Source organism: Symphalangus syndactylus, chromosome 9 (assembly GCF_028878055.3).
Source record: "Symphalangus syndactylus isolate Jambi chromosome 9, NHGRI_mSymSyn1-v2.1_pri, whole genome shotgun sequence".
NCBI classification, from domain to species: Eukaryota; Metazoa; Chordata; class Mammalia; order Primates; family Hylobatidae; genus Symphalangus; species Symphalangus syndactylus.
The window spans coordinates 107,314,249-107,335,961 of NC_072431.2; the positions used below are offsets into that span (position 1 = coordinate 107,314,249).

A 21,713-nucleotide genomic window follows, 5' to 3' on the forward strand; every position below is an offset into this window, starting at 1 on the left:
CAGGTGCAGTGGCTCACGCCTGTAATCCCAGCTCTTTGGGAGGCCAAGGTGGGCAGATCACCTGAGGTCAGGAGTTCAAGACTAGCCTGGTCAAAATAGCAAAACCCCATCTCTACTAAAATATACAAACATTATTCGGACATGGTGTGAGCCTGTAGTTCCAGCTCCTTGGGAGGTTGAGGCAGGAAAATTCCTTGAACCTGGGAGGTGGAGGTTGCAGTGAGCTGAGATCGTGCCACTGCCCTAGCCTGGGCGACAGAGCAAGATTCTTAAAAAAAAAAAAAAATTGTTCCAGGTTTTCTTCTTTTGCTATTACAGTTTAGTTTAAAAATATTATGTTTGATTAAATTGATATTAAATTTGTTGTAAAAAGTCAGGTATTACCACTTGAAGGTAGTTGTCCATGTTCTCTGGCATTTTGAAGAATTGGACAAAACACAAAAACAAAGCAAGGAAGTGAAAGCAGAAATTTATTTATCTATTTATCTATTTATTGAGACGGAGTTTTGCTCTTGTTACCCAGGCTGTAGTGCAATGGCACGATCTCGGCTCACCGCAGCCTCTGCCTCCTGGGTTCAGGCGATTCTCGTGCCTAAGCCTCCCGAGTAGCTGGGGTCACAGGCGTGTGCCACCACGCCTGGCTAATTTTTTTTTTTTTTTTTTTTTGAGAGGGAGTCTCGCACTGTCACCCAGGCTGGAGTGCAGTGGCTTGATCTCGGCTCACTCCAAGCTCCGCTTTCTGGGTTCACGCCATTCTCCTGCCTCAGCCTCCCGAGTAATTTTTTTTTATTATTTTTAGTAGAGGGGGCGTTTCACCGTGTTAGCCAGGATGGTCTCGGTCTCCTGACCTCGTGATCTGCCTGCCTCGGCCTCCCAAAGTGCTGGGATCACAGGCGTGAGCCACAGCGCCCAGCCGCAGAAATTTATTTTAAACAAAAGTACACGCCACAGGGTGGGAGCAGGGTTGAACAAGCCTCAAAAGCATTGGGTACAACATTTTCTGGAGTTTACATATCCCTAGAGGTTTCCCATTGGCCCACCATCAGTCTGATTGGTTGCGGGAGGGGACCAGTCAGAATGAAGAGTAGGCCAGTAACCAGTCTGATTGGTTGCAGGAAGGGACCAATCAGCATGAAGAGTGGGCCCATAATCAGTCTGATTGTTTGCAGGAAAGGAGCTATGAGAGGGCCTGGCCTGGCCTGGCCTGGCCTGGTGCCCTGTCCTGCCCTGCCCTGCCCTGCCGTGCCTTCCCCTGCCCTGCCTTTCTTTTTTTTTGAGACCTAGTCTCGCTCTTGTCGCCCAGGCTGGAGTGCAGTGGCGTGCGATCTCGGCTCACTGCAACCTCCGCCTCCCAGGTTGAAGCTATTCTCCTGCCTCAGCCTCCTGAGTAGCTGGGATTACAGGCGCCCACCACCTCGCCCAGGTAATTTTTGTCCTTTTAGTAAAGACGGGGTTTCGCCACGTTGGCCAGGCTGGTCTCGAACTCCTGATCTCAGGGATCCGCCCGCCTCGGCCTCCCAAAGTGCTGGGATTACAGGCGTGAGCCACTACGCCCGGCCGGTATTTTCATTTTTCAACTGCCAGACAGAAAAAGGAGAGCTTACAACTGCCACGGAGCAACTGCCACGCAGAAAAAGGCGTGGGTGAAAAGAGAGTAGCCTCTGACATCCAGTCAGCAGGAGTCGGCCTGAGGGTCCCCGCCTCCAGACCCTGTTATCCTGCCTCACAGGTAGATATCCAACTTATTTTTTTCATGACTGTCTTGCCTATTCTTTCAATATTATCTCCCCTTATGAATCTTAGAACTTACTTGTCTGATTTCAGGAAGTATCTTATTGATACCTTTTTGGGGAAATGTATAGGTTACTTTAGGAATAATTTTGTCAGTGATTAGAAAATCTAAGCAACCTGAAATTCCAGGTTTTCCTAAATACTATTAAAGTAACAATACCTGTTGTAGGAACTAAATTAATACAGCAGTCTGTAAAACTAAAAATTAAGGAGACCCCCTTTTTTTTTTTTTTTTTTTTTTTTGAAACGGAGTATCTCTCTGTCACCCAGGCTGGAGTGAAGTGGCGCAATCTTGGCTCACTGCAACCTCTGCCTCCCGGGTTCAAGCGATTCTCCTGCCTCAGCCCCCTGAGAAGGTGGGATTACAGGCATGCACCACCAAGCCCGGCTAATTTTTTGAATTTTTAGTAGAGACGGGGTTTCGCCATATTGGTCAGGCTGGTCTCGAACTCCTGACCTCAGGCAATCCACCGGCCTCGACCTCCCAAAATGCTGGAATTACAGGCGTGAGCCACCGCGCCCGGCCTAATGACACCCCCACTCTCCTTCCCTGAATGACATTATGAATATTTGATAGTAACCTTTCACAGTCATACATTCACAAACTTTTACGTGTACCTCCGCATGTAGGTATGTATGTATGTACGTATGTATGCATGTATGTATTTTTCTGAGACGGAGTCTTGCTCTGTCGCCCAGGCTGGAGTGCAATGGCAAGATCTCGGCTCACTGCAACCCCTTTCCCCCGAGTTCAAGCGATTCTTCTGCCTCAGCCTCCCGAGTAGCTGGGGTTACAGGCGCCCGCCACTATGCCCAGCTAATTTTTGTACTTTTTTAATATAGATGGGGTTTCGCCATGTTGGCCAGGCTGGCCTCGAACTCCTGACCTCGTAACCCACTCTCCTCGGCCTCCGAAAGTGTTGGGATTACAGGCGTGAGCCACCGCGCCTGGCCGCAGGATTTTATTACTTTCATTTTGTATCTATAGGAGCCTTAGTCATGAAGAAGCCATGATACATATTTATCAAATTTTTGTAATCTTCTTTAGTTGCACATTTAGGTTTGTTCTCCACTCACCCCGACTCCCGCCCCTTGTACTAACAAAGGTGTGGTAAACAGCCTTGGGTTTATTATTCCACATCTTTGTATTTCGGTAGCATACATTTCTAGAAAGGAATTGCCAGCTAGAAGGGAACAAATGCATATTTTAAATTTTGATAGATACTACGAAGTGATCGTCAAACTGGGCATCAGTGATACTCCCGTCCACAATAAAGCGGGTGTCCACTTCCACACACTCCTAAATTCTGAATATACAATTTTTAAAACTTTTGCCAGCCTGTAAATCTGAGGCAATCTAGGTCATGGCATTTACCGTTGAGAGCCAGATACGCAAAAGAATCTCTCCTATTGCTTGGCTTACTGTCATCATTCCATATTTTCCTTATTTTACCGATCAATCTGGCAGTAAAATATGTGTGATGGCTATAGTATCAGCGAATCTTAAGGAAAAGAAGTAAACAACAGACTCCACTGAGCCCTTAAAGAAATCCACGCAAACAGGTTGCTTTTTGAAATCAACACTTCCGACCAGTAACTGAAGGGATGGAATCTGCTGTAGGGGTATTCCATGTGTTCAATTCTTAAAGAGGGGAGTTCCTTTCCCCCTCCCCCCAGACGAAATCTCACCCTGTTGCCTAGGCTGGAGTGCAGCGGCACGATCTCGGGTCACTGCAACCTCCGCCTCCCGGGTTCAAGCGATTCTCCTGCCTCAGCCTCCTGAGTAGCTGCCTGGGATTACAGGCGCCCGCCACCACGCCCGGCTAATTTTTGTATTTTTAGTAGAGACGGTTTCACCATGTTGGCCAGGCTGGCCTCTAACTCCTGATCTCGGGCGATCTGCCCGCCTCAGCCTTCCCAATTGCTGCGATTATAGGCATGAGCCATCGCGCCCGGCTGGGAGTTCCATTTTTATGGGAGCTCCTCCAAGACCCTTACCCCTACCCCCAGGAGAACCCAGCTGAGTTCGCGGGCCTGCCTTTGTCTCCAGAGCCACGCAGCGCTCCCAGACAAGCTGCGCTGGAGAAGGCAGCTTTCTTCTGCCATCCTCACCCGAGCAAAGGGGGCTTCTTCCCTGGCCCCAGTGCCCGATGCTCAGGGATCGGGTTCTCCCTCCGAGGGTGCACCTGGAAGCCCGAGCGTCGCCCCGGGGCTCGCTCTTTTCAGACCCTGTCCCATACAAGTCCGCGACCCTTCCACGTTTGAGATATGAGTGGGAGAGCTTAGCGCTTCCTATTTTGTTTTTGTGGGGTGCAGGTGATTATAAATCTGGGCATGGAGACTACAGGTTTATTTGACCTGCAGCCGAGTGCGGGGCCAAGCGCCGGGCTCCTGGGGCGCCACCGTTTCCAGACGCGCAGCCACCCGGACTGGACAAGGGGCGGGGTCCGACCTAACTGCCATCCGATGGACAGCGTTTTTTATTCACGGTTTTTACCCTGGACTTTGGCTTAGTTCAACCTAAAGAGCTTCTTGGAATCTTATCTTTCCCAACGTCTATGAAGTGGGAACTCCATCTCCAACCCTGTAGGTGTGTGTACTCAGCGAAGGGAATTCACCCCGGAGAAGAGCCCTCGGTCACTAAAGGGCCGGGCACCACGAGGGTGGAAAAATCCTTCAGGACCAGCCAATGGCGGTACGGCCTGCCCTGAGGGCCCGCCTCTCGGGCGCCCTCAGACCTCATGCAGTCGTTGTTGTAATTGGCGGATTTAGGCGGAAAGCCCGCTTGCCTAAACCACAGAGGGCTTTGATTGGTTGCAGCGAACAGCTGCATTTCTATAGTCCAAACCTGGAGCAGTTTAGTGATAAATCCCGCCCTAAAAGGCATTTGATAACCGTTTTACGTGTTGTAAGGCAAAGGGTGATTGGCCAGAGAGCTCACGGATTCAGTCGGTAGTAAACACAACCAGACTCCAGGGACCGTGGATTGGTCAGTTTTTCCGGGGGCTAAGTGAATTCCTCCAGGTTCCGTGCGCCGGCTGGCTGCACTCCTACCCCGGCCCCGCCCTCCCCATTGCTGATTGGTTGCAGCCCAACCGGGGGAGGAGGAATGGGGCGGAGTAAGCGCTCTTGCATTACGTCACTTCCGTTATCCTGGGGCGCCGCCGCCGTGTTCTCAGAGTGCCGCGGCGAGCTGGCTGGAGGAGCTAGGGGACTAGAGGCGGGGTGGGAGGGGGGCGGGTGGAAGGGGGAGGAAGTCCCATAACGGAGACGCTGGTCCGGACGTTCCCACCTCCTCTGACACTGCCGAGTCCGATCGGAGAGGGGTCACCGCCTCCTTCAGCGAGGAGGAGGGGGGCGGAGCCCAGCTCAGGTGAGGAGACCGGGTCAGCGAGTAGCGTGATGGCGGGCGCGCTCACGTGGGGAAGGTTGAGCACCAGGGGCGCGCCAAGGCGTCGGGGAGCGCGCAGACGTGTACTGGTGCCCCCAGCCTACCCCGGCTGTCTTTCTGAGGGGGCATTGTTTACCGTCGGAGCGAAGGAGCCAGGCGGGTTCTTCTGCGCAGGCGTCCCCGGTGTCCCGACGCCAAGCTGTCTGCGGGGTGGGGCGGGGGCTGGTACCCCTGCGGATCCCCGGCTGGCGACGTAGGTTCCCGAATGGGGTGAGAAAGGCCTCAGGCCCAACGGCCTGGCGGGATGAAGAGAGGATCTGCTGCCCTGCGGGATGGGGTCGGACGGCTCCCTTGCCCCCATCCTGTGTCTTCTTGAGCGACAAGGTTTCATTTCACCAGAGCAAGGCCGTAGGCAGACTGCCATCGGGAGCCAGCGGCCGACCTTGGAGGGGTGGAGCCAGTGTTTTGGAATGCCCCAACTTGTTATGAGAGGAATGAAGTGTTTAATAGGCATTTATTGAATGCCCACTACTCCCAGTCTTCGTGCGAAGAGCTGTGGGGGATGCGGTGGTAAGACACTGCCGTCCCATCTTCTCCTGTTTGGAGGACAGATTTGTATGTAAATAATAAAAGGCAGTGAATTAAGGGGAGTTGAAGGTTAGTTTTTTCCTTTCATAATGGTCATTTTTTTAAAGTCAGCATTCTGGAATAGTGAAGGATATTGTGGAAACTAATTTGCTGAACAGAAAGCAAATCCTAAATAATTTGGAGGAAAAATTTTAGGTGAAAGCACAGTAAAGTTGATTACTAAGTAGTATCTTCTGACTCTAGTTAACTTGAATTAATAGAAGAAACTCTTCACCTTCAAATATTGAAGCAAAAATATTCCAAAACATGTTCTCATATTTTTCACCTGTATTAAGTAGAAGACATTACGGGCTTTTCTTTAGAGATTGAAGAGAATGCTGTGCCTTAGTCATTAAGTCGTTGGTAATTTGTTGTCCTAGTATGGGCTGTTGTGCCTTAGACGTAAAAGGCTGGGCAGAACTTGCTTTTCATTTGCCTAAACTCTTGTGATTTCTGTGGGGACGGTGGTTGGCAGTAAGCTAATAGTTCAGAGGGAAAAGACCAGATGGGAAGAAGACAAGGAATTTTAGAGAAAAGCCCCTAAGCCAAAGGAAACCATTCACTCTTCCTTTTAAACCTTCTGGAAATCTCATCAAATTTGGGAAGATTGACCTGGCCACCACAGCCAGCTTGGTGACTTTACAGGTTAAGACTACTTGGGTGGAGACCTGTTCTGGGCCCTTGGGTTTTGCTGAATAAACAGATTCTTTTTTTGAAGAGTCCTGAAGTCAACCCATTTACTAGAGGTTTGCCCCTTTTCCCTAAAAGTTGTGTCAAAACATAACTTTTAGTTAGCTGAGGATGCTGGCAAGCTGGATTTTGGTTAATTGATATGTCTCTAGCAGAATTCTGAAAATGGTAAGATTTGGAGGAAAGGCATCTTACAAACTTAGGAGTGGACGCTCTCAAAAGAGACTCACAAGACTGTCCCCAAAGTGGAATTAATAAAAAATCACTGGGATATCAAATAGTACTTAAAGAACTCAGCATGAATTATATCGAATTGGAGACTTTAAAATATCTTGTGTTCAGTGAAATTGACAAAACCTGGTGTAGTGCTGACAGAGAATCTTGAATCTGGCTCACATTCGTTTTGGAAATGGAAAAAAGAACCGAAGGTATTGATTCTATGTTAGCTTTCAGCTTTTTTTTTAATGTAAATTAATTTTAAATACTTCCCCCTCTGTCAGTTTTAAGCATGTGATTTTTCTTTTACTGTACGTGATATTTCTCAAATATGGATGTTGTCTAGTAGAGCCAGTTTTGTTAGTGTAGCAGGTGGGATGGAATGTAGCACTACACTGTGCCTTTAAGTATGAAGTGAACTTCTCATCTCCTAAAAGACCAGCTGTTTCTGAGTGAACTATTGCTCTTTACATATGTTCTCATCATTTTCACCACGGAATAGTAGCTTTTAATTTCAAGATCCAGTTTTGGAGGTGCCTTTCATTTTATTAGTTATACTTATATTTCCTCAAAGCTTTGATTTATCTTGACATCCCAAACAGATTAGGTTACTCTGACAATTCGAAGGGTGAGGAGGGCAGAGAAGAATTCTATTGAGTGATGGAACAGCTCTCAGAGAAGAGGGCATGCAGGGGGTGGTCCCCCACCCCGGCAGTTGGGTGGTTTCTTTCCCAGTGTGGCTGGTTCCAGGGCTTCTTAGGGACTCAGAATGGGGAGTGTGTGCTGATTGGTTTCTGAGTATGCAAAAAGGTTAAAGGGAAGGCCGGGTGTGGTGGCTCATGCCTCTACTGCAACTGGGGAGGCTAAGGTGGGCAGATTGCCCGAGCTCAGGAGTTCGAGACCAATCTGGCCAACATGGTGAAACCGTGTCTCTACTAAAAATACAAAAATTAACCCGGCATGGTGACGTGCGCCTGTAATCCCAGCTACTCAGGAGGCTGAGGCGGAAGAATCGCTTGAGCCTGGGAAGCAGAGGTTGCATTGAGCTGAGAGTCTTGGAGGCAGAGTGAGACCCTGTCTCAAAAAAAAAAAAAAAAAGATTAAAGCAGAGACACCACTCAAAGGTGGGCATGACAGTGTGGAAAACCAATTAGGAAAGGGGTAGATATATGTAAAACAGGTGAAGGGTGGGGATCAATCAGAGGAAAGTGTGCCAAACGGCAACACAGGTTCTCAATCTGGTCCGTGGATTTGACTTGTAGCTTGGCTTTCAGGCTTTTAAACTGTCTTCGGCGTGGAGGTGGGGTTTCACTGGGGATGTGCCCCTGTCTGCCTAGGCATTTGTCTGTCTCCTGCCTCTATCATTATTAGTCATTGGCAGACAGTTTTCCTTCTTCCCTGAAGACAGGATACCATAAGTAAGCATTATGCCGTAGCTTAATTGGCAGTTTTTTTTCCTAGTGTTACATGAAATAATGCATTTTATAATCACAGACATCTTAGATTTAATGAAATTTGGTAAAATTAATAGACTTTTAGCTCAGGTGGCACACACCTGTAGTCCCAACTACTTGGGAGTCTGAGGCAGGAGGATCACTTGAGTTCAAACCAGCCCAGGCAACATAGTAAAATCCTGGCTGCCTACCCCCCATAAAGAGACTTTTGTACCCAACTAATTCATTGTAATTGTAACCAATGAATTTTCCTAATTCGTTTTCCTGTTACTGAAAAGGAGCCTATCCAGCGTGATTATTTTTCCTTATATAAATGGAAATTAACAAATAAAATGTTGATTTTACAAATTTCAAAGGATGATTAAGTGATAGGTCTACTTTTTGGAAATTATACTTGGTAATCTGTTACTTTGTATGGTAACAAGTTTACAAATGCCTTTATTCCTAATTTACTTTTTTTTTTTTGAGTCAGGGTCTCACTCTGTCACCCAGGCTTGAGTGCAATGGTGCAATCTGATCTCGGGTCACTGCAACTTCTGCCTCCTGGGTTCAAATGGTTCTTGTGTCTCAGCCTCCTGAGTAGCTGGGACTACAGCTCGTGCCACCGTGCCTGACTAATTTTTGTATTTTTTGGTAGAGACAGGGTTTCGCCATGTTGGCCAGGCTGGTCTTGAACTCCTGACCTCAAGTGATCCGCCTGCCTTGGCCTCTCAAAGTGTGTGATTACAGGCATGAGAGCCACTGTGTCTGGCTGATTGCCAATTTCTGAAGTTTAAAATGTTTAGGGTGAGTTGCTTCCCTTTTTTTCCATGCATGATATTGTTGACATGGTATAATTAATTTTTCAGTACATCTTAGTCAGTTATAATTTAAAATCCACTCAGTCATCTTCCTCTAAAAATACAAGACTTTCACCTTTATAGTCCTTATGGTTTATTCTTTTTTGCAAAGAGGATTTGAGGAAGGAAGACTGGGAAAGCAAAATCCAGTGTTTGGGCATTCGGTTGTGGGAGGAGCCCAGAAATGCTACAAAAATCTTAACACATTAAGTTACTTACATTGTACTTATTTTGAATAGATGATCAAAAGCAACTCTGCAGGTCAAGTGAAGGTCACTTGCTGAGCATTATTGATTTGATAAATGATTGAGAAGTGAAGGCATATACTGCTTTGAAAGTAAACTAGGTGTAAGAAATGGATTAAGTCCATTTTCATCTTCTCTGTTGGAAAGGCACCATAATAATAGTGTCTCCAAAGCTTTGTCATCGTTTTCTTCTTGATGAAAGTTTAGTTTTTTTTTTCTTTCTACTTTGTTCTGTTTTGCTTTTGAGATAGGGTCTTGCTCTGTCATGCTGGAGTGTAGTGGGATGATCATAACTCACTGCAGCCCCAATCTCCTGGGCTCAAGCAACCCTCCCCCACCCAGCCTCCCAAGTAGCTGGGACTACAGGCATGCACCACCACGCCCAGCTAATTTTTGTATTTTTTGTGGAGGTCGGGGTCTCCCTGTGTTTCCCAGGCTGGTCTTAGACTCCTGGACTCAAGCATTTCTCCCACCTTGGCCTCCCAACGTGTTGAGATTATAGGCGTGAGCCACCATGCCCAGCACCCAGCTAGTTAAAAAAAAAAAAAAAATTTGAAGAGAAAAGGTTTTGCTATGTTAACCAAGCAGGTCTCAAATACCGGGCCTCAAGTGAGCCTCCCGCTTCAGCCTCCCAAAGTACTGGGATTACAGGTGTGAGCCCCTGCGTCTGGCCTAATTTTTGCGGCGGGTGGGGGGGGTGGTGGGGAGTGTTCACTCTTGTTTCCCAGGCTGGATCCAGCGCAGTGGCGCGATCTTGGCTCACTGCACCCTCCACCTCCTGGGTTCAAGCGATTCTCCTGCCTCAGCCCCCGAGTAGCTGGGATTACAGGCATGCACCACCATGCCCGGCTAATTTTTTTATTTTTAGCAGAGACAGGGTTTCTCCATGTTGGTCAGGCTGGTTTCGAACTTCCGACCTCAGGTGATCTGCCCGCCTCAGCCTCCCAAAGTGCTAGGATTACAGGCGTGAGCCACCGCGCCTAGCCGGACTAATTTTTTTCATTAAGAAAGAAGTTTCTTGTCCAGGCCCAGCATTTTGGGAGGCCGAGGTAGGCAGATCACAAGGTCCGTAGCTTAAGACTAGCTTGGCCAATATGGTGAAACCCGGTCTCTACTAAAAATTTTAAAAAATGGCCTGGCGCAGTGGCTCACGCCTGTAATCCCAGCACTTTGGGAGGCCGAGACGGGCGGATCACGAGGTCAGGAGATCAAGACCATCTTGACTAACAAGGTGAAACCCCATCTCTACTAAAAATACAAAAAATTAGCCAGGCGTGGTGGCGGGCGCCTGTAGTCCCAGCTACTAGGAGAGGCTGAGGCAGGAGAATGGTGTGAACCCGGAAGGCAGAGGTTGCAGTGAGCCAAGATCGTGCCACTGCACTCCAGCCTGGGTGACAGAGCAAGACTCCGTCTCAAAAAAAAAAAAAATTAGCTGGGCATGGTGGTGCACACCTGTAATCCCAGCTACTCAGGAGGCTGAGGCAGGAGGATTGCTTGAACTGGAGGTTGCAGTGAGCTGAGATTGTGCCACTGCACTCCAGCCTGGGTGACAGAGTGAGACTCCGCCTGAAAAAAAAAATAAGTTTCGTGATCTGTCAAGAGTAAAAAGCAATGAAAGACATGTTTAAAAGTTGTTTATGCTACACATCAGTTGGGATTGGAAAGAAAATAAAACTTTATTTTTTTTTTTGAGATGGAGTTTTGCTCTTGTTGCACAGGCTGGAGTACAATGGTGCGATCTTGGCTCACTGCAACCTCTGCCTCCCACGTTCAAGCGATTCTCCTGCCTCAGCCTCCTGAGGCAGCATAGCTGGGATTACAGGCATGCGCCACCACGCCCCACCAATTTTTTGTATGTTTAGTAGAGACGGGTTTTCTCCATGTTGGTCAGGCTGGTCTCAAACTCCTGACCTCAGGTGATCCATCTGCCTCGGCCTCCTAAAGTGCTGGGATTACAGGCGTGAGCCACTGTGCCCTGCCAAGAAAACATTTTTTAAAATTGTTTAAAGATTTTAGGGGGCAACTGGGATGGGTGGCAGACAGCATTTTCTAGGTTATCAAGACATTCAGATTTCTTAAACATATTAAAATACATGTAGTCTCAGATTTACAGGCAGCTAAAAGAAGCCACTAATAGTTGGTTTTTATGGACTTTTAGATACATTTGTGAAATTTTTATGATATTTAAAATGTTAACTGGCTAAAGATGTTCTTTGATGTAGATATTAAAGTAGCAAGCTAGTTATTTAAAATTTTGGGAAAATGTAGCACCCGAGAAAGGGAAATTTCTAGACAGGTACAGTGCAACTATAAAATTCTAGCAGGATGGGCCAGGTGCGGTGGCTCACGCCTGTAATCCCAGCAATTTGGGCAGCTGAGGCAGGCGGATCACAAGGTCAGGAGTTTGAGACCAGCCTGACCAACATGGTGAAACCCTGTCTCTACTAAAAATACAAAAAAAAAAAAAGCCAGGCATGGTTGTGTGCACCTGTAGTCCCAGCTACTCGGGAGGGTGAGGCAGGAGAATCGCTTGACCCCGGGAGGCAGAGGTTGCAGTGAGCGGAGATCATGCCACTGCACTCCAGCCTGGTGACAGAGCAAGACTCCATCTCAAAAAAAAAAAAAAAAAAATTCTAGCAGGACGAAGCACTTAAATTTGCCATAAATTATTTTGAAATTAAAATGTAGTGCTTTCAGACTCTTACCGTGTAACTGACTTCCTGTGGCATGTCAGTCTTTAAGGCAGCACTCTGCTAATGGATCACTTTTATTAGTCTGTTCCTGTGTTGCTATAAAGAAATACTGGGTAGCTTATAAAGAAAAGAGGCTTAATGGCTCACTGTTCTACAGGCAGTACAAGCATGGTGCCAGTACCTGCTTGGCTTTCGGGGAGGCCTCAGGGAACTTTTACTCATGGCAGAAGGTAAAGTGGGAGCAGGCACGTAACAAAGAAGTGTGGCACCTTCCCACCCTTTCCCTGCAGCTTGCTCCAAAGTACTGAGACAGTGAAAGAGATCTAACCTAACCAACTCCATCTTGGTTCTAACCTCCAGGCTGTCCTTGTTCATTTCTGGGCGTGGGCTGAACTAACTTTGGGAGGAACTTAGGTTATAGTTTATAGTTTTTGAAAACAAAGACAGTAATAGTCCTTTCCCAAAACAAACCTTCTCCTTGCCAGGGGACTAGACTGCCTTTGTAGGACTAACAGTAGCCTCAAGATTAGAAATTACAGCTCACGCCTGTAATCCCAACACTTTGGGAGGCCATGGTGGGTGGATCACCTGAGGTCAGGAGTTCGAGACCAGCCTGACCAACATGGTGAAACCCTGTCTTTACTAAAAATACAAAAAATTAGCCGGTCTTGGTGGTGCATGCCTATAGTCCCTGCTACTCAGGAGGCTGAGGCAGGAGAATCGCTTGAACCCGGGAGGCGGAGGTTTCAGTGAGCCAAGATCATGCCATTGCACTCCAGCCTGGGCAACAAGAGCGAAACTCCATCTCAAAAAAAAAAAAAAAAAAGATTAGAAATTATGGTTTAGGAGTCATGCAGCTGGAGGCTGCCAGATTCTGACCCTCCCTAAACGGCTCCTAAGATCAATGCTTGAGATATTTTGCAGACCCCTGCATTTGATGAATCAGCTGGCACCACCCAGATCAATAAACTGGCTCATCTAATCTTGTGGCCCCCACCCAGGAACTGACTCAGCACAAGAAGACTCCCTTTGATTTCATCTCTGACGTGACCAATCAGCACTCCCAGCTCACTGGCTTCCCCTTAACCCACCAAGTTGTCCTTAAAAATCTCTGATCCCCAAATGCTCGGGGAGACTGATTTGAGTAATAAGTAAAACTCTGGTCTCTAGCACAGCCGGCTCTGCGTGAATTATTCTTTCTCTATTGCAGTTCCCCTGTCTTGATCGCCTCTGTCTAGGCAGGGTGCAAGGTGAACCCATTGGGTGGTTACAGTGGGAGAAGATAAAGCTCATCTTGCCTTCTCCTAATCTTCCAAAACTGAGGTCTCTTGGCATTGTGGTCTGTGGTCTATGGTCTATGGTGGAAGCATGTGGCATTGGCAACAAGAGAGGATATGAGTAAAAGAAGGGGAGAAGAAAAACCCTTCCTGCCACCTCTTCCAGAGCACTAGCTCTCATTTTCATTCCCTTCACTGTCATTTTATACCCATCTTTTCACCCGCACCTCCAGCCCTTGACCCTGACCCTGCCTTTCAGCTCCATCCCTTTATTCCCTCCAGTTCCCTAGTCCTTATTCCTAGCCCTTGTTCATGCTCACAACTACATTCTTTTTAATTTTTATTTTTTATTTTAATAGAGATGGGATCTTGCTGTATCTATAGGTCAAGGCATTCTGGAACTCCTGGCCTCAGTCCTCCCACCTTTGCCTCCCAAAGTGCTGGCATTACACTGTGCCCGGCCTCAGCTACGTTTGTTCCCTCCCCTGAGTGTCATCTCATCAATCACTGGGCCCATGTCTTACTGGGGGTTGCTCTCATTACAGCAAAGTGAGATTTCATAGCTGGATGTGGGTTCATACAGCTTCTCCTTCACTTACTGAACTAGTTTGGTAATGTTGGCCCTAGAAATGAATAGGCAGTCACTGCTTGGGAGTCATACATAAGATATAATATGTGTAAAGTACCTATAGAACCTGTCTTTTAGTAGGTATTCAACCCTCTCATCTTCCCCCTTTGTCACCCAGCTAATAGAAACATAGTAGTAAGTGATGGTGCAGTGTTAATTAACAAGGCACTGGTGCTTTGGCAGTTTGCCGTGACAGTCACAGGTTAAAAGGATACTCTGTGAGTGATCCTGGGAGGTTACTATTGTAAGGGAAAGGCTGGGTACTTTATTCCACAAATTTGAGTAACTCAACATATGTGTAAGTTGAAGTCTGCCTTTACACTAAAGTTTTATAAGTGTGTGTGTGTGTGTGTGTATATATATTTTTTTTTTTTTTTTGGAGATAGGGTCTCTGTTGCCCAAGCTGGAGTGCAGTGGCATGATCTCATGTCATAAGCCTCTGCCTCCTGGGTTCAAGCGATTCTCCTGTCTCCGCCACCCGAGTAGCTGGGATTACAGGTGTACACCATCACACTCAGCTAATTTTTGTATTTTTTAGTAGAGATGGGGTTTCGCCATGTTGCCTGCCCAGGCTGGTCTGGAACTCTTGAGCTCAAGTGATCCACCCTGCCTCGGCCTCCCAAAGTGCTGGGATTGCAAGCATGAGCCACTGCATTGGGCCTATCCTATGTTTTTGAAGAATGAGATTTTACATACATGAGTTTCTTCATAAATGCAAAACTTAAGTGGTAATCAGACTTTTGCCCTTAGGATTCCATTACACATTTAAAAATTATTGATGACTCCAAAGAGCTTTTTTGCGAGTTACAGTTTTCAGTATTTAACATTTTAGAAATTAAAGAGAAAAAAATTAAGTACTACATTTATTCATTAAAAATAATGAACTGTATGTGAACATAAAACATTTTTATAAAAACGCGGTTCTAGAAAATTCTAGAAAAGTGAAGAGAGTGGCTTTTCTTTTAAGTAAACTTTATTTTTTCTAATGTTTTAGATTTATAGAAAATTGCAAAGATAGTAGAATTTCCATATACCCACACCTGGTTTCACCATTAACATCTTAACATTAGTATGGTATGTTATAATTAATGAACCGTTATTGAGTATTATAACATTATTGCGTAATAACATTATTAACTAAGGTTTATTCTTTATTCAGATTTTATTAGTTTTAATGTCCTTTTTCTATTCCAAGATCCCATCCAGGATAGTGTAACCACCCAGTAGGTTCACCTTGCCTACTGCCTAGACAGAGCTGATTTATCAAGATGGGAATTGCAATAGAGAAAGAGTAATTCACACAGAGCCGACTGTGCGGGAGGACCGGAGTTTTATTATTTGTCAAATTAGCCTCCCCTAAAACTCAGGGATCAGAGTCTTTTGTTTGTGGGTTTTTTTTTTTTTTTTTGAGGCTTTTTTTTTCTTTTTTTTTTTGAGACAGTCTTGCTCTGTCACACAGGCTAGAGTACAGTGGTGCGATCTCAGCTCACTGCAACCTCTGCCTCCCAGGTTCAAGTGATTCTCCTGCCTCAGCCTCCCGAGTGGCTGGGATTACAGGCGCCTGGCTAATTTTTGTGTCTTTGGTAGAAACAGAGTTTCACCATCTTGGCCAGGCTGGTCTCAAACTCCTGACCTCGTGATGCATCCGCCTTGGCCTCCCAAAGTGCTAAGATTATAGGCATGAGGCACCGCGCCCGGCCAATGATCAGAGTTTTTAAAGATAATTTGGTGGGTAGGGGGCTAATGAGTCGGGAGTGCTGATTGGTTGGCTTGGGGATGAACTCATAGTGTGTCCGGAATTTATTCCTTTCGGTGGGTTCTTGGTCTCGCTGACTTCAAGAATGAAGCCGCAGACCTTTGTGGTGAGTGTTACAGCTCTTAAAGATGGTGTGTCTGGAGTTTCTTCCTTCTGATGGGTTGGTGGTCTTGCTGACTTAAGGAGTGAAGTTGAAGACCTTCACAGTGAGTGTTACAGCTCTTAAAAGTGGCGTGTCTGGAGGAGTTTGTTCCTCCCGGTGGGTTCATGGTCTTGCTGACTTCAGGAATGAAGCTGCAGACCCTCGTGGTGAGTGTTACAGCTTATAAAGGTAGTGTGGACCCAAAGAGTGAGCGGCAGCAAGATTTATTGTGAAGAGTGAAAGACCAAAGCTTCCACAGAATGGAAGGGACCCAAGCGGGTTGCTGCTGCTGGCTCAGGTGCCCAGCTTTTATTCTCTTATTTGGCCCCACCCGTGTCCTGCTGATTGGTTCATTTTACAGAGTGCTGATTGGTCCATTTTACAGAGTGCTGATTGATGCCTTTACAATCCTTTAGCTAGACACAGAGTGCTGATTGGTGTGTTTTTACAGAGTGCTGATTGGTGTGTTTTTACAGAGTGCTGATTGGTATGTTTACAATCCTTTAGCTAGACACAGAGTGCTGATTGGTGCGTTTACAATCCTCTAGCTAGACAGAAAAGTTCTCCAAGTCCCCACCCAACCCCGAAGCCCAGATGGCTTCACCACTCAATAGGGAGTCAAAGCTGTTCTCTTATGCTGAGTCAATTCCTGAGTCAGTTCCTGGGTGGGGGCCACAGAACTGGTTGGCAGGTCCAGGTGGAGCCATCCTGTTGTTAGAAGTGCAAAAACCTGAAAAGACATCTTAAAAGGTCAATCTCAGGTTCACAACAGTGATGTTATCTTCAAGAGTAATTGGTGAAATTGCAACTTTTTTTTTTTTTTTAATTGAAACGGAGGCTCACTCTGTCACCAGGCTGGCAGTGGCACGATCTCAGCTCACTGCAATCTGTGCCTCCCAGGTTCAAGCGATTCACCTGCCTCAGCCTCCTGAGTAGCTGGGATTACAGGTGCACGCCACCACGCCCAGCTAATTTTTTTTGTATTTTAGTAGAGATGGGGTTTCACCATGTTGGCCAGGATGGTCTCGATCTCCTGACCTCGTGATCTTCCCACCTCGGCCTCCCAAACTGCTGGGATTACAGACGTGAGCCACCATGCCTGGCCTGGGGAAATTGCAACTCTTATGACCTCTGAAATAATGGCTGTTAATATTGTTATAAATAAAGTTTCGGTGCCACAAAAGAAATGGCACTCAAATATAAAATATTCTTTTTAATTCTCAGCAAGGCAAGTTACTTCAGTAGAAGGGTGCACCCTTACTGATGGAGCAATGGTGAGCACACACTTGAACAAGGGGGGAGCAGGTTCTTATCCCTGACGCACATGGCCCCTGTTGCTGTGTGGTTCCCCTGTTGGTTAGGGTTAGACCGCACAGGCTAAACTAATTTCAACTGGCTAATTTAAAGAGAGTGTTGGTGTGAGTGGTTTGGTGGGAAAAATGGTCATGACAGAGCAGATAATCAGAATGAGTCAGGGGTTGAGTAGGTAATTGGAATGAGGGTGGAACAGGTAATCGGAATGAGTCAGAGTGGAGCAGGTAATCGAAAAAGGTTGCTTTACGAGGAAGTTAAGTTTAAAAGTAGAAGGCAAATAATTGAACCTACTGACATACTGATTCTTTGAAAAGAAATTTAGAATTTATATCTAACAGTCCCTCCTCTTGCATTTCCTTACAGCTCTTTTCAAACTTTTTAACATGTCTTGGCTTAGTTGTTTTGCTTGATTTTCCAAAAGAAGAAGCTTCTCTGGATAAGGTGGAGGATAGTTAAGGGAGGTTTAAGTAAGTGCCATTTTTATGAGCCTCTGCATCAACCCACTGATGCACGGTGTGACACAGCACCCGACCAGAATAAGTACACACATTACGGCTGGGAGGGAAGTAAGAATTGAAGCTATTATTCCTTTCTGTTTACTGAACCACTTTTCTAGCAATCCTGTAAATGGGTCATTTACCCCTGAGTTGCTGGCTAACTCATTGGACAGAGCAGTCAGACCTTGCAATGCCTTAGTTATACTTCCATCAGGATTGGTGTTATTTGGGATGAAGGTACAACATTGAGTTTTAATCATGATGCAAACTCCTCCTCTTTCTGCTAATATCATGTCTAAGGCTATCTCAGGCCATCTGGCTGGTAGCCCTTGCTCAGCTATTCCTTTAACAGCATCTCTAATGTAGTTAATAAATCGCTGTTGGTTGTAGTAGATGTAGTTTATCCAGTCTACATTTTTATTAATTGTCACCTACCAAAATATTGACTCAAATCCTGCAGCTATTTGATTTCGGGCTTTAAATTGATCTGGTATTCCCCATGGGACTAAATTGTGTCTAAATAGACGTGAGAGTCAAAAGACCCATATGGGGCTTGTCTTGCTTTATGATCTTATTTTTCCTTCCTCTGGTTGATGAAATGCCAGGGTGAAAGGGATAGCCAATTGGACTAAAGCACAAGTGCCACTCTAGTTATTTGGCAGAGTGTCCAGTAAAGGTCCACCACAGTACCACTATACATCCGCTCGGGGATGAACAAGGCCTGACTGATTGATAAGTTCTTGAAAATTCTTAAGCTCACTGGATCTCTTCAGGTCTCAAAAGAATGCTAAGTTTCCTCCCTGTCATGAGAGACACAAAGTGAACTTAGTGTTGGGAGACGGAAGCTGGATGGTCCTCGGGGGCTGACCCGCAGGATGCCAGACTAAGGGATATAGCAGAGAGAGAGCTTGGCACAACTTACTACTCCAGGCTGTGGAGTCCTGGAAAAGGGCTACCATGCAGCCCACGCCTGGTCAACTGGAGGACCACCTTAGTGGAAAGGGGACAATCTGGGTCTCTGGCCTGCCATGCACACAGCATAACAATTGCTTTTGTTTAACGTGCAGACGGAATATTTGATCCATTCCGACCAGGCATTTGCATCTTGGTATCCTGTCTTAATTGCCAAAGTTTAATCTTTAACTTCTATGATCTTCTAGTAAAATGAATGTGTGGTTTTAGGAAATTACAAAAACCGGTTGGGGCAGTCCATCCTTGCTCTTTAGTGTTCCACAGAACGTTGGACCAACTATGGCATAAAAGCTCTACATTGCGGGGGCAAGACTCCTGATTGACACTGGGGTCTTTATCAAAATCTCTCTGGGTTAAATGATCCCAGTTTACTAAGGCCCAGTGTGAGGGGAGACAGGAGGGACAGAGGTACTTTTCTGAAATAGAGAGCTGTCTTTGACTTGGCAAGTCCCCACAGGGTATAACAAGGCAAGCATTAAATGCAGTAGTTTGAAGCAAAATTGACTTGGTCATGTTATAACTAGATGGTCAGCAATAGAGCGAGGAAAGAAGAAAGAGTAATAGAATAGATGAAAGACAGTTAAATTTTTCTTAGCTTTAGTTTGGTAGGGTTTTCCCCTGGGACCATGGCCCACCACCCTGGAGGGGGTGGCGCTTTCTTGACTCGGGTGTGATGAGTCCATCCCCTTTCCGTTGTAGGAATAGTAGTCTCGGTAGTTAGCAGCACAAGGTAGGGTCCTTCCCAGGCTGGCTCGAGTTTTCCTTCTTTCCACCCTTTGATGGGTCCTCAGGCTGGTGCTGGTTTACCAGAAGTTCTAGGGGTGGTACCTGTGCTAGAAGACTTTTAGTTTTTAGGGAAAGGAAAGTGGAAGATAAACCAAGTATATAATTTCTAAGAAAATGATCTTATGTTTTAAATGTGGGGATGTCAGCAGTGGACTTTATAGTCCTTGGTGCCTTCTTACTGAGAAATTGCCTTTAGCACCTATTTTTATTAGTTTTTAGACCAAAGAAAGCCAAACACCATTTTATATTTGACAATACTTCCTCTATGATTTTTATACCAGATAAGCTAAATTTCACCTTTATATTAGTGTGTTATTAATGTTAAGTTCAATTTTAATAAAATCTTGTAGACATATTTATCCAATTTTAACGTCTGACCATAAGGTAAGATTTTTATAGACTCTTTTTAACCTTTTATAATTTTTGTTAAAGAGCAGGTTAGTGCTTTAAGAAAAACCCGTTGTGCTTTTATTTTAATGTCCAGTTCACAGAAAAACTGGATGATACCCTTTTAACTTTAGCCAGTATGTTTACACACAATTTTCTTTACAATTAACGTTTTAAAACTTGCCTAAACCTTCAAAACAAATTTTTTTCTTAACCTTTTAATGTTGGTAAAAATTCACATTCTTATGCCTCCTTATAATCTCTTTACCAAAAGTATATTTTACTTTCCTTATACACCTTGCACATAAACTGTTTCTTCAATAGTTTTACATTCAGGAGGCCTAAGTACTTTTTAATTATACAACATTTCTTGCTTAAATTCCCTTTTATAACACATTTTTCTTCCACGACTTTCGCAGACAATTCTTCGACATGCCTCAGCTTTCTGACTTGTTGCGAACATGCCTTTCTTTAAACAACCAGTTAATTTATTTTAGGACAAGAATTTACCATATAACATTCTTTTTTTTTTTTTTTTTTGAGACGGAGTCTCGCTCTTTCACCCAGGCTGGAGTGCAGTGGCGCGATCTCGGCTCACTGCAGGCTCCGCCCCCCCAGGGTTCACACCATTCTCCTGCCTCAGCCTCCCGCGTAACTGGGACTACAGGCGCCCGCCATCTCACCCGGCTAATTTTTTGGGTGTATTTTTAGTAGAGACGGGGTTTCACCGTGGTAGCCAGGATGGTCTTGATCTCCTGACCTCGTGATCCGCCCGTCTCAGCCTCCCAAAGTGCTGGGATTACAGGCGTGAGCCACCGCGCCTGGCCCATTCTTTTTACATAAATTCTCCCCCCCCACCAACTTTTTTTTTTCCAAAGATGATAACCATTCTTTTCCAAAGCGAACTTTCCTTCATGTCTGTGGACTAGACTGCCTAGGCCACAAGATTAGAAGTTAGGATAATACATGTTACACTGTTAACTTTTAGCAAACTTTACTATTGTTGAAAACCTTCTAAGTTTGGGATTTCAATTATCCTTTGCTGTTAATAAGACCTTGTTTAGTCCCAATTAACTTAGAATTGGTATAGATGGTTCCTTTCTGTAAGCACTTTAAGGTTTGGCTGAGTGCAAACAGTTTGCAGGTTTGAGCAGAGCAATTACTAGGCAGTTTTCCTAACTATGCTTCTACAAGAGTTTCCCTATCAATTACTGAATACCCACTGTGTCTTTTCCCCCCAGTCACCTGGGAGGAACCATCTATCATCCTGTCCTGAAGGGAGATCCTCCTAGGTCTGGTTGGACCTTTGTATGGTAATTAAGTAAGATTTATATCCCCTGTTAGAAACCTGCTGGGTTAAGGGAATTATCAGTGGTTATTGTTAAATCATCTATTTCTAATAGAATAGCCACATACTTTAAGATTTTTGAGTTAGTAAGCTACCTTTTTCCTTTTTTTTTGGACTTAGGATAGTTCTGAACTGGTGAGGTGTGCTCACGACAAGGTTTCCTCTAAAAGCTATTTTTCTACTTCTGCTAGCAAAGCAGTTGCCGCTATAGATTAAATGCATTTGGGTCATCCGCAGGTTACTGGGTTAAGGATTTTTTGATAGGAAGGCTACGGGTTGTCAGTGACCTCAGTGCTTTTAGGCTACGCCCTTGTTTACACTGACAACAAGGTGGTATTGAAGTGTTATAAGATCACCGAGAAGACCTTCGATTGTCAATTACAGGTTTTAAATTTACCCTGGCTTTTAAAGGGATAGGGTACACTGTTTTCTCTTTACTACTTCTCTCTCTCTCTCTTTGACTTTGTCTCTCTTTTTCTCCTCTTTGTGACTCCCTCTTTGTCTCTCTGTCTCTTCCTCTCTCTCTCTGCCCTCTCTTTCTCTCTTTCCTCTCTCTCTTTCCTCTCTCTCTCTTTCTCTCTCTCTTTTTCCTCTCTGGTGTTCTTTCCCTGCCTTTGCCAGCCACTTATGCTGCCGTTCTCCCCTCTCTTTCCCCTTCCC

At 45.5% G+C, this 21,713-nt stretch overlaps 1 protein-coding gene across 10 annotated transcripts in view; it reads left to right on the forward strand.

The window, feature by feature from the left end:
- Positions 1-1,614: 1,614 nt before the first annotated feature.
- ZBTB5 (zinc finger and BTB domain containing 5) overlaps positions 1,615-21,713 on the forward strand; it is a 45,026-nt gene continuing 24,927 nt past the window's right edge. For 3 of the 10 annotated variants that reach the window (XM_055293675.2, XM_063609018.1, XM_055293674.2), the window contains exon 1: positions 5,029-5,164. Coding sequence is in view for 2 of the 10 variants with exons in the window: in XM_063609015.1 (XP_063465085.1) it covers positions 5,194-5,435 (242 nt within the window). In the remaining 8 variants the exon portion in view is untranslated. The other 7 variants (XM_055293678.2, XM_063609017.1, XM_063609016.1 and 4 more) reach the window with 7 other exon arrangements.